This window comes from Arachis hypogaea, chromosome 10 (assembly GCF_003086295.3).
Source record: "Arachis hypogaea cultivar Tifrunner chromosome 10, arahy.Tifrunner.gnm2.J5K5, whole genome shotgun sequence".
Taxonomy (NCBI): domain Eukaryota; kingdom Viridiplantae; phylum Streptophyta; class Magnoliopsida; order Fabales; family Fabaceae; genus Arachis; species Arachis hypogaea.
This window is the reverse complement of record NC_092045.1, coordinates 110359108-110371984: the sequence shown is the minus strand read 5'-3', so window position 1 is coordinate 110371984 and position 12877 is coordinate 110359108. Positions and strand designations below refer to the sequence as shown.

Sequence of the window (12877 nt, the reverse complement as noted above, 5' to 3'; positions counted from 1 at the left end):
TTACACTCATCTTAAGGATAATTTATAACTTAAGTCTATTTTACAACACAAGTTGAAAAACTTAAATTTTATAAATAATTTTTTTTACAGAATATATTAAATAAATGAAAGGTAATGTGATTCTCGTTTAAGTTGAATTTCAATTTATGGTTTTTATTAATTCTTTATTATTATTATTATTATTATTATTATTATTATTATTATTATTATTATTATTATTATTTGGATTCCACATCATTTGTGTTCTCATACATATGGATATATAAACCCGTAAGAAGTTGCATCTTTTTGCAACTATATCTGAGTCTTGCTTATTGCTTAAGCTTACCTACTGGGCGTGTTCGAAGTGTTCATACGCTCCTAGTAATTCTTTTACACTCTTATTTATTCCATTTAATTATCTGCTCTAATTTATTTTTCCCTTATCTTCGATTATTCTTCAATATATATCTTATATATTTCTGGTTTTTCCTCATCTAATTTTATTTGAGTAATTCTAAGTTATTTGGAAATCTTTGTTTTTCTTTTTTATTTTTGGACTTTAATTTTCTTATGTCTTAATTTATGCAGCTCTTAATTATTACTTTAATTTTCTTATGATCTAAATTTATGCCGCTCTTAATTTATGAGCAAAGATTTGTAAATATAAAGCTCTTAATTATTAACGGTATTATACTTTTATCTATCAAAAACAACATTTGATATGTACTTTGATATTTACGAATTTTTGGTATGTACTTTTATCGATTCCAAACTATTTCACGTGTATTTTTATTTTATTTTATTTGTTTATTTATTTATGGTTTGAACTAAAGTTTGAGTCGAAGAATATATAAACTGTGAGCAATGCTTCATCGTCTAATGGCTTCACTTTAATTTAGAGAATAAAATAATTCAAACTTTGAATCCACCGCAACAAACAGCACTTTTGTGATATTTTTTTTTTTTCAGTGGTTGTAAATTGTGATGATTTTTTTTTTCAGTGGTTTTAAATACCCGTTAGCAAAAACATCACTAAATAAATTGTGGTGATTTTAGAAGTATCAAATTGTCGTTAATTTACAATATTTTACTGGACTGATTTTTTATTGTATTTCAAACTGTCGTTATATTATTAGTTGTGGTTACAATTTTGTGTTATATTTAGTAATAATTTTAAACCGTCGCTAAAATAACGAAACGCTATCTATTCAGTAATAGTAAACACTTTTTATTAATGAAGATGATTTTTACTTTTAATTTTATTATTCAATAGTAAACACTTTTTATTAATGAAGATGATTTTTACTTTTAATTTTATTATTCAATAGTAAACACTTTTTATTTTTTCTGAAATTTATAATAAATATCATCCATCTTAAATAAATCTTCTCTTCTAAAGTTTGAAAGATAGATTATAGACGATTTTATTCGTATTTTGTGCTAAAATGGTATTGTATTTAAGAACTCGAAATAATAAAAATTAAATTTTATAATTTTTTTTTGTCATAAAAAATTTAAAATTATACTCTTAATCATCTCTCCTAATTACTTAAGCCGTCTAACAAAATCAAATTTGGAAATCATAAACTTATTTGAATGCAATTTCTTCAATGGTAAAAATTCAGATGAAGTCGATTTCACGTGAAGTTGATATCTGAGAGCTGTTAGATAAAAATTTAGTCAAATCAGTCAAATTATTTAACGGCTCTCAAGTATCAACTTCACATGAAGTCGAGAATTTTCACCATCTTCAATTTACAGTGCTGATAGAACCATTACCTTATAACAACCCTGTGACTAAAGTAAAATAATTAATGTTAGTTAATGTTTCTCACGCCTTAAACAAACAAGCACTAGAAATAAACAAGTGCCAACAATTTTAACCATAAGATTATAAATATAAAGACTTTGGTATTTTAAGTTGACTTTCATATATGGGGTAGGTAATTCCACCCAAATAATTACATTATAGCTGGAAGCTTAAGATTGAAAGCATTGATTATTATTATTAATTTTTATTTGGTCTTCATTGATTATTATTATTATGTTGAGTGCAGGCTGGAGACTAAGTCCTGCTCTGCTTTAAATTAAAACATTGAAGAGTCATGAACAATTTTTTGGTCCTATTTTAATCCGAACAGTATTCATATTTTATTTATATAGATAACTTGTATTATGTAACTTGTTACCCTTTTTTGAATCTTTTTGTTGCTTACATTTATTTGCAGGGTACTTTATTTGATATCACAATTATAGTCTCCCTCTGTTCCTAGAAATCTCCGGTTCTTTCTTCGTGACCAAGGTGTGTGTTTTTTTTAAATTATTTCTTTTTAATTTCATAATTTTGTGAAATGAAAAAAATTAAAATAAAAATGATTTTCTTTGTGCTTACTTTTTTTTTCTTTTTTACAAAATCTAAAAAAATAAAGATATTAAAAATAAAAACAGAGAATATTTTGGCTAAAATTTTATTTGCAGATTCAGGTGGATAAAGTGATAAATAAGATGGGATGCCATGCAGCACAAAGCAACAATACAGATTGTGATTCTCCAAAAGAATGTGTGGCAGATGAAATAAAAAGTGACAAAGAATTTTCCTCTAATGAAGAGGCCAGTTCAGAAATCTTGAGAATTTGTTCTTGTGTTGGGGGCAAAGTTGGAATTTTGAAAAAAAAGCTTCTTGTTCTTGATATTAATGGATTGCTTGTGGATTTGGTTTATCCTCCTCCAAATGATCAAAATCCAGATACAATTATTAGAGGGGTAGCAGGTGACATAATAATAAGATTAGTGTTATTCTACAATTTTAATTAATTAATTAATTAATGAATACTAATTCATACTTTTGCTAATTAATAAGTTTTTGCTTTATCTTCAGTATTCAAGAGGCCTTTTTATCTGGATTTTCTTAAATTCTGCTTTGAGAGATTTGAAGTTAGTATATGGTCTTCAAGATCAAGGTAAATGATCTTCAACTATATTCTTCAATTAATAAATTAAATATTATCTCACCTAGCACAATAACTTTTTTAATGTAAGAGTTCTTTTTTTTTTAGAGCATTTATTTTGAGACGAAAAACGTGTAACTTAATTTAATTTGTGTCTTGTTTCCTGTTTAAAAAATATTATATTTTAACAAGCAAGAAGATGCAGTATAAAGTGTAAACTTCTGATTTTTTTTTCTTTTGTAGGAGAAATGTTGAACCAATTGTTGAGTATTTGATGGGAGAAATGAAAAACAAGTTGTTATTCTGTTGGGTACGTACTTGTTGATCTTATTATCTTCTCACTTTCACAACCAAAAAAGTTGCAAATATTTAGATACCAATTATATTTTATGTTATTTTATTAATTATTGTAAACATTTTTTTTATTTTAATCTATTATTTTTTCACTATTAAATTTAAAAAATGTTTAAAATAGACATCAATTTAGATTTAACAAATGCCAATGCGTTATAACTCAAATTGCATAATCTTTCCATACTCATCTAAGACTAAGAGATCGCAAATTTGAATTTTTTTATCTTTGATAAAAAAAAATTAGATATACACAGGACGAAACTCGAACCTTTTAAGAAGGGACTAACATGCAAAATACAATTAAATAGAAGACAAAAAATAAAATTAGAAAAGGGCCAAATTATAAAATTAGAAGACTTTATAAATAAAATTTATTTATTTGGAAGGGCCATTGTCCCTTCGTATATACTAAGCTTCGCCCCGGGATGTATAAATAGTATTTTTTATTAAGAATTAGATTTAAATAAATAATAAATAGTTAGAAATAATTATATTAACTTTTATAAATTAAACTTATATATTCATTTTTTGAATGAATTTCCATGATTACAAGAAACAACATAAAAAATTAATTCCTTATTACATTATTTAGGAATATAAATTATAAAGTGGAAACTCAGGTGCAGTTAACTTCATGTGAAGTTGACAGATAAAAGTCGTTAAATGAGTCGATAAATTTGACTAAATTATCATATAACGATTCTTAGCTATTAACTTCACTTAAAGTTATCTTTGCACCTGAGTTTTCATCAAATTATAAACCCGGTATGTTAAACTTCCATGTAATTATGTACATATTCTTATTTATTCAGGACTATTCTCATTGTACTGGAACAAGCTTCAAAACATTTGAAGATAGTCACAAGGAGCTGCAGTTTAAGGATATGAAGAAAGTTTGGGATAAGCAGTTCCCTAATCTTCCTTGGGATAAAGGATATTACAATGAATCAAACACATTATTATTGGATGATTCTCCCTACAAAGCATTGCTTAATCCTGTAATTAAACAAACTCTTTATAATTAAGCAGAATTTCTTTATCATCAATATTATTATAATAATGTCAAAATCTGATTTAACATTTGAAACTTTTGTTCAATTTTTTCAGCCATACACTACACTCTTTCCTCATACATTCACTTACAAGAATAAGAGTGACAATTCATTAGGTATGGTATATATATTTTTGTAAATACATACCATTCTTTTTTTATACAATGATTTATAAAGGATAAATTATTATTTTTTATATTTTACTATATATAAAAGATTTTAGATAATTTTAAAGTGGAAAAATGAACAAATTTAATATCCATAAAAAATTTAGATTTGTTTGACAAAATTATACAAGTTAATGAATATTAAGTTTTTTTAACTATATCAAGTTAATTTATATATTTTATTATTTGAATTATCGATATTCAGATTTTTTTTCAAAAATAGTAATTTATTCAATTAATAAATAATATATAGGCTTTGGCCTTTGAGGCTTGGCAAGACATTTCTTAATTTTGTTCACACTTATACATATACTTGATCTTTTAGTTCTTTTATTTTGCTTAAAAGTTTGTCCTAGAAATATGTTTCATATCTTGACCCTCTATTTTAAAGCATGGAAATTACTTTAAAATAATATTGAGACAGAGACAATTTAAATTTCTTTTTTCTGATTTTCCAAATACTCTTACATTTCATGCCAATTATATTATTGTCTCTGATTTTTAAAATCATATATATATATATATATATATATATATATATATATATATATATATATATTCTATAAAAATTTTTGATAAAATGTGACAGAAATTACTTACAAGTGACGTTAACTTGTATAATTTGGCCTTCACCTGTCTTACATAGAAGATAACCATTTGATTGGGATTGTTTATCGTCTATACAATTATCAAAACAACATTGTAGAGAAATGATAACCATTTGATTGGAACATTATTTTCATAATTATCTAGGAATTAAACAATCTTAATAAAATAGTTATCATTCACGTATAATTGATGAAAACCATGTCATATAAATTAGGTCACATGTAAGTATTTATCTTCTGTCATTCTTTGCCGAAAATTCTCACAAAAAGAACTTATGCGTCTTATGAAAAGGAAGAATAAGGGACGAATTGTCATTTTTTAATCGTTAAAGTGTGAATTGTCTAAATTAAAAAAAAAATAGGAGTCGAAAAGAAATTTTACTCTTATATTTTTATACGTTTATTTATGTTTTCTTTATAAAGATAAATTTAATTTCATTATATCATTAAAAAAGTTTAATTACAAATATAATGTGATTATTTCGTATTTCTATACATAATATCTAATTGACAAAAGTGTTTACCTAATTTGATTGATCCAAAATTGTGATTTATGCATGGCAGGTGCTGGTGGTGACCTTCGAGAATATATAGGTGATTTGGTAAATGTGGAAAATGTCCCAAAGTATGTTGAGGAACACCCATTTGGCCAAGAACCAATCACCAAAACAAGTCAATCTTGGAACTTCTACATCCAAATTATTGATAGTCTTTCTGCCTCTTGAAACAACCAGACACCTTCAATTATTGTTTTAAACATAATTGAGATCAGATATAAAAGCTAAGGCGTTGTTATTGTTGTTATGACAAACCGAACGTTGGTTGGCAAATTTAAGTAGTATAAATTAAAGGAACACAACAGGGTGCATTTTTTTTTTGTCACTATATTTTTCAATTCAAGAATGCTATTTACATATTAAAATTAGTCATCATATATTTATATATAAATATATATTTTAATTTATTTTAATGTGTATTTTATATTTTAATATATATTTTATATTAATAATTAATTTTAATGACCGTGTTTATTCTCAATCCCTCATATTAAAGAATAAATTATAAATATTTTAGTATACACCTAATAGGCTAATATATTTATTCCTAATATGTACATTCAATAATAAATTAAAAAAATAATAATTATAAATATTTTCTATAAATTATTAAAAATTCTCATTATAAATTAAAAATAATTATCAAATTTAATATTTAGAATTTAGTTTTTAATATTTAAAATTAGTGAAATATTTATCAAAAATATTATATTTTATTAATCAGTTAGCATTATTAAATCTATTGACCACGATAATATTCATATCATTGATTGATTTTCATATAAAAATATTTTTATTCTATTTAGCATTTAATTTTGGTAAAATATTAATTAATTTTAAATTTAGTTATTATGAATTCTAACTTCTAAAAATACATGTTAAGATTGTTATTAATAAAAATTTTAAATTTTTTATTTTAATAAATGCTCAACAAATCATTAAAAATTTAATTTCATAACTTTACCAAAAAAACTTGTTTAATTCTAAATTTAACTTTACTAAATTTATCTTATTTAATATTTATTAATTATAATGATAATTAATAATTATTAAATAAAATAATTATTAAATATAACAATAATTAATAATTTAAATATTATTATGGTCAATAAATTTAATAATGCCAGCTAATCAATAAAATATAATATTTTTGATAAATATTTCACTAATTTTAAATATTGAAAACTAAATCCTAAATCTTAAATTTTATAATTATTTATAATTTATAATGAGATATTTTAATAATTTACAAAAAGTATTTATAATTATTATTTTAATTTATTATTGAATGTACTGTTTATTGTATTCATTATGGTATTAGTCGTAAATGTACTTTTTATATATGTTTGGACCATAATAAATGAAATTAACTTACATCCACTTATATATATCTTGATAAATCGATTTGTGCATATAATTTATACTAATTTGACTTTATCTGTTTCGATTTATTCTGGCCATTTTTGTTTATAAATTGAACTTGTCTCATTAGATTTACTAAGAACACAAATTTCCAATTAATTATCGTTGTGCCATGTAATTCGAATCAGTTACGTTCGATTTACCGCTTCCTTTAGTAAATCGAATTGAAGTTCAATTCGATTTATGCAAAAAAAAAAAACAACATTCCCATATAATTCGAATATCACCAATTCGATTTATATAGAAATATGGTTTGAGAGATTAATATAACATTTTTTTATTTGGGTGAATCATGTAATATTAAACTAACTTTAGTTTATTTATGTGTTTTGCCCAAAAATTTATGTATACCTTTAAAATATAAAAGAAATAAATTTTTACTCTAAGTTGATAGCTTATGATTTAAAACAAAAAAAACTGTCTACATGAAACACAATAGACGTATTGATAATTAATATACAACTGGCCTATTAGCTCAGTTGGTTAGAGCGTCGTGCTAATAACGCGAAGGTCGCAGGTTCGAAACCTACATGGGCCATTTTATTGTTTTAATATCTCTACTTTGATTTGGTTAAAATCAATATAACACCTTAAGAAAGCAGTGAAGTTATTTCATAATTAAGGAACTAAGTTGCCTGGTAAATGGTAATTAGTCAGTGACAGTCATTAAAGAGTGCGATGAGAAAATCATATTAATAATAATATATTTGGGTCATGAGAAAATAAAATAATAACTAATGATAACTTTTTAAAAATTCTTTCTATAAAACATTTTATTGTTTTAATATCTCTACTTTGATTTGGTTAAAATCAATATAACACCTTAAGAAAGCAGTGAAGTTATTTCATAATTAAGGAACTAAGTTGCCTGGTAAATGGTAATTAGTCAGTGACAGTCATTAAAGAGTGCGATGAGAAAATCATATTAATAATAATATATTTGGGTCATGAGAAAATAAAATAATAACTAATGATAACTTTTTAAAAATTCTTTCTCCTTTTTATAGTTGCATTCTATTTTAAAAGTTATTGGATTTTATCTCGTGTAATACTTAAATTTTGCGCTATTAAACTCAAATAATAATACAATATAAAAATGAAACACAGAAATTTTATTATTGTAAGGTTACAAATTTTTTTTTTTATTCTGATTAGAGAGAACAAATTATTTATTCTATAAACACTTAAGAATAATTTAATTTTTTAGAATTTTGCTTATCATCATCTAGTTGAAAATAAATAATGAAAGAACTCTTATAACGATGGAAAAAAATGTTTTTTAATCGTTTACATAGTGGATGATTTTGAAGTCGTATCTGTTCTATATAAGATATAGAGCAATGCTAGGGGGTCAGCAATTTTTGTGATTGTTAGCCATCAACTAGCCATCAATGATGATTTGATGGTGTGAGATTAATGTGAGATTTCATCCAATGGCTCACCTTTCTCTGCTGGTTAAATGCTGGCCAAAATTCAACAAAACTGCTGGTCCCTAGACTTTTCCTAAGATAAGATATATTAATGCATACGTATAGAAAGGAGGAATATAAATAAATTAGATACGTATATATATAATTAATTATTAATAAGCCCTCATATACAATATACGATGCATGTCCATTATTTATTAGCTATAGCTTTGCTTTGATTTGATGTGATGCATCAAGGGCTTATTGTATTATTAAAATGGTGGCTTGCCAGGTGTGGTCGGTGGAATTGGATTATGGCGATGGCTTGGTCCTGATGGTGGGGTTACTGCTCCCTTAATTAGAACACTACCGAATGCACCTTTATTATTACCTGACCAACCCCTTAACAACGTAGAAGCTCCACCAACTATTCCCTTATTTTCTTGTTCCATAGAAGTAAATAATTTTTCTCGACTTGCTGAGACTCCTTCCCCCAGCAACATCAGTATGATTATGAAACAATAAAGTGACTGGATTGTGGCACCTAATTTAGCCATATCAGTATATCACTATTACGACCAAATTTGAGAAAGCTGTTGTGTGTTTATCGTGAAAAACATGATCCAACATATAATCTATTTATAGGTGAAAAATAAATGATAGGACAATCAAAATAATAAATACCTAATATTTTATTATTAATAACAAGAGATAATATATATGTAGTATTATTTTTTATCCATTACTTAAGCTATGATTCGACTTGATCCATTGTATATGCATGATGAGAATAATTTGAATTTTTATTATACATTATGAGAAATAATTTAATTTTATTTACTTTAATTCTAAGTTGGTAATAGACAAGTTTAATGATTATCATCACTAACTTAATTATCAAACGGTCATAATATTAGTGTTGTAAATATTGTAAAATTAATAAATAATTAGTTAATAAATTAATTATTATTTAAAGAAATTAGGAGAATCAATTTAAAAAATTTAGAAGAGTAAAAATATTAAAAATATGAATTTTGACACTAATTTAAAGATTTTGTTCTAAAATCAAGTCAACAGACTAAACCAATTAAATCGGATCTAAACCAGAGCCAGCGCCCAACCTATTAAACACCAAGGGAGCTTTCTTTCTTTCACTTCTACCTTGGAGTCACGTTGCATAAGAGAGAATTGGGAAGAAAAATTTCAAACCCTTGTCAAACATTTTAATTTCGTATAACTTTTAATTTGGAGTTTTGATTGACGAGCCGTCAGGAGTCAAGTGTTCATCTCAAAATTCTTTTTAATTTTATCTGAACAGTGGTAAGAAATTTACATTTTTCACCCAGTTCTCCCTCTCTTCAATTTTGTGATTTTAGAATTGGAATATTGAAAAATTGAATGATTTTGATAGTTTAGGTGAACTCTAGCGAATAATCACTGGGTTTTGTCTAATTGATCTATGGGTAAGGTAAAAAACTGTTGAACTCTTGTGAATTATTGAATTATTGAACCTTATGATGATTATAATGATATTGTGTGAATTAGATTGTGTTCTTGTTGATTTAGAGTTCAATTGAATCGTTTGGAACGAAATCCAAGTGATTAAGCTTAAGGAATTGACGTTTGGAAACTTGGAGCTTGTGAAAGGAGAGAATTTCGAGGTGTTTCAAGTTTAGAGAGAAATCGGCTAAGGTATGGTTTTGGTTTCTCATAGTTAATGTTTAATGTCATGTGAAAACTTAGGCTAGAAGACCTTAAGATAAGAATGAACTGAACGAATTATTGATGGGTTGTGTATATGGTATATGATGTGTAGTTTGGTTGTTATAAATGATTTGCTATTGGAGTTGGTTAGTTTTGAGAAAAGATTTAATATTGATATTTGTTTGATTTTAAAATAATTTGATACTGGAATGATTTGAATGATTGAGAGGTGTTTGGTTTGGTGGTTGAGACCCTTGAAAGGTGAAAGAAATTCGAGTTTTAGAGGAGACACTATCGAAAATTCTATAAGAATTGGAGTTTTTATTTGAAGTGTTATTTTAAAAAGAAAGATTATTATGTGACCTCTATATTTGAGACTATTTGTTGATCCTTTGTCGCAAGATGTGAATGGACACTTTAACTCCCCAAGTTTATATTATTGAGTTTGGAGTTTGACTCTATGAAATATTATATTTGAGCTTAGAGTTTGACTCCATAGAATATTATATTGTATGTGTATATTTTCTGAGAGACCCCTCTTAGAGGAGGTGTGAGGGGGTTGTTTCACCGATGACTTGGAAGATTATATTAGAGGAGACAGAAAGTGAAGCGTTAAGTTAAAGTTAGATTTAAAACTTGAATACCTTAGATAACTTATTTAATTTCTGGTTTAGTTGGATCTTTAAGCTGAAATCTGAGTGTCGAAGTTCTAGAAATGCCTCTGGCTTTTCTGAAACCTTTTATATTAACTATGCGGACACCTTTACCATCCTAAGAACCTCCGGTTCTCATTTCATACATATTTCTGTTGTTTTTCAGATATAGGTCGAGAGGCACCTCGTTGAGCGCTTGGAGTTTCCTGTGCAAGCGAAGTGTGGTTATTTTGGAATGTTGTATTTTGTATTTATGCTATATATATGTATATAGATTCTCCTCTGTATATATTTTATGTTTGTCCCTCCTAGAGGATAACTTGGAGAAACAGATGTTTATTCTGTAGTTTGAGTTTTATTTTGAGTTATATATATATATATATATATATATATATATATATATATATATATATATATATATATATATATATATATATATATATGCTCTGGCCGGCCTTAGTTTCGTAGGTCGAATTTGGAGCTTGATATTTGTGTTTTGAAATTCTGATCTCTATATTGTGTTTTCAGTCTTTTTTTTATTTTACCTATCCGTTTTATGATTTTCCATGCGAGTATGAAATGATTTTTTGTTTTTGCTTTTTCTTAGCTTCTTATTCAAGGCTCCTAGATATGAATTCTTTTAACTATATTTATATAAGTCTTTTCTTTTAGAAGTTGTAATACCTCACCACCTTTACTTTACAACTTAAGTGTAAGACTCTGTGTGGTAGGGTGTTACAAATGTCATTTATAATTTAATTAGAATAAAGTATTATTTTTGTCCCCAACGCTTAGGGTAAGTTCTATTTGTGTCCCTAACGTTTAAATCGTCTTATTTGTATCCCTAACGTTTGTAAAAGTGATTCAATGTCATCCTGTTATCAACTACACATTATAAACTTTAGTTGGAATTATAAAAATATCTTCTTAAAATTAGAATACAAATGTCTAGGACAGAATCGATTATCCACTCCGGATAATAGCTCATCAAAAGCTGAAACTAATCCTACAACATTTACATAATTCATTTTTTTAGGGATATGAGTGAACCTAAACACAAATAGTGAGTAGCAATATTAAAATCGAACACATCTAAGTGAGAATAATTGAAAAATACAATATGCTCTGTTAGTATAATCGACGGCAAGATAATATTAAATTACTTTTATAAACGTTAGGAATACAAATAGGACGATTTAAATGTTAGGAATACAAATAAAATTTACCCCAAATGTTAGAGACAAAAACGATACTTTACTCATTTAATTTCTGTATAAGTTATCCTTTATTTCTAATTAGAGATAAGTCCTGATCATTGAATTATTTTATTATTCTCATATATTTTCGATATTGACTTGATTGCGTTGTGTAACGACTCACATTTTTTAAAATCTAAATATAAATAAGTTATAATTTATTTTATAAATTTGAGTTCTTTATTTTTAAAAATTATTTTATTATAAGTAATTAAATTAATTTTATAATTTTTTGAGTTTAATTAAATTTAAATTCTTATATATATATATATATATATATATATATATATATATATATATATATATATAATATGATGAAATAGTTTACATAATTAAAACTATAATTCTAACAATTTATAAGTAATGAAAATTATATGTATATTTTAATTTGAGTAATTGATATTTTTTATTTAAAAATAAAATTTAGTTAATAATATTATTATCAAACTCAATATCTGCCAATATAAGTAAATATCGATACTTTTCGGTAAACTTAGTTTTGTTAATGTTTCATCGTATATCTTTTATTATTATGCTACTAATATCATTTATATTAGTAACTCATATATATTATTAGTTATGTTTTAATATATCCAATTTTCATCATTATCCATTTAGGATATTTATTATAACTTGAACCGCTAACTCTACAGTTTATAAATGCCACACATGTCCCATAAGAAGACACCACTTTATTACCATTTGATTATATTCTCTTCTTCATTCAGCCGAAGCTTAGAAAAAAAAGAGAGAGAACGCGAAAAA

At 25.3% G+C, this 12877-nt stretch overlaps 1 protein-coding gene and 1 non-coding gene across 3 annotated transcripts; both read left to right on the top strand.

The window, feature by feature from the left end:
* Positions 1-248: 248 nt before the first annotated feature.
* On the top strand, positions 249-6130 carry LOC112716529 (uncharacterized FCP1 homology domain-containing protein C1271.03c). 2 transcript variants are annotated; one of them, XM_025768449.3, is made up of 8 exons: positions 249-363; positions 2211-2284; positions 2461-2752; positions 2861-2942; positions 3174-3240; positions 4097-4282; positions 4392-4452; positions 5676-6130. In XM_025768449.3, exons 3-8 carry the CDS (start codon positions 2488-2490, stop codon positions 5834-5836), a joined length of 822 nt encoding a protein of 273 aa, XP_025624234.1. In that variant the 5' UTR covers positions 249-363; positions 2211-2284; positions 2461-2487; the 3' UTR covers positions 5837-6130. The 2 variants fall into 2 exon arrangements, with proteins under 2 accessions (XP_025624234.1, XP_025624235.1); XM_025768450.3 differs by lacking the exon at positions 249-363 and adding an exon at positions 2037-2102.
* Positions 6131-7554: 1424 nt separating this feature from the next.
* TRNAI-AAU (transfer RNA isoleucine (anticodon AAU)) lies at positions 7555-7628 on the top strand. Its single transcript has one exon. It is a non-coding gene; the product is annotated as a tRNA-Ile (tRNA).
* The last annotated feature ends 5249 nt before the right edge of the window (positions 7629-12877 follow it).

Excerpts from the sequence above, each read along its gene's own strand:
- LOC112716529 (XM_025768449.3), top strand. The coding sequence starts at position 2,488 with ATGGGATGCCATGCAGCACAAAGCAACAATACAGATTGTGATTCTCCA. Across the intron at positions 3,241-4,096 it reads ACAAGTTGTTATTCTGTTGG|GACTATTCTCATTGTACTGG; the intron begins GTACGTACTTGT and ends TTATTTATTCAG. Across the intron at positions 4,283-4,391 it reads ACAAAGCATTGCTTAATCCT|CCATACACTACACTCTTTCC; the intron begins GTAATTAAACAA and ends CAATTTTTTCAG.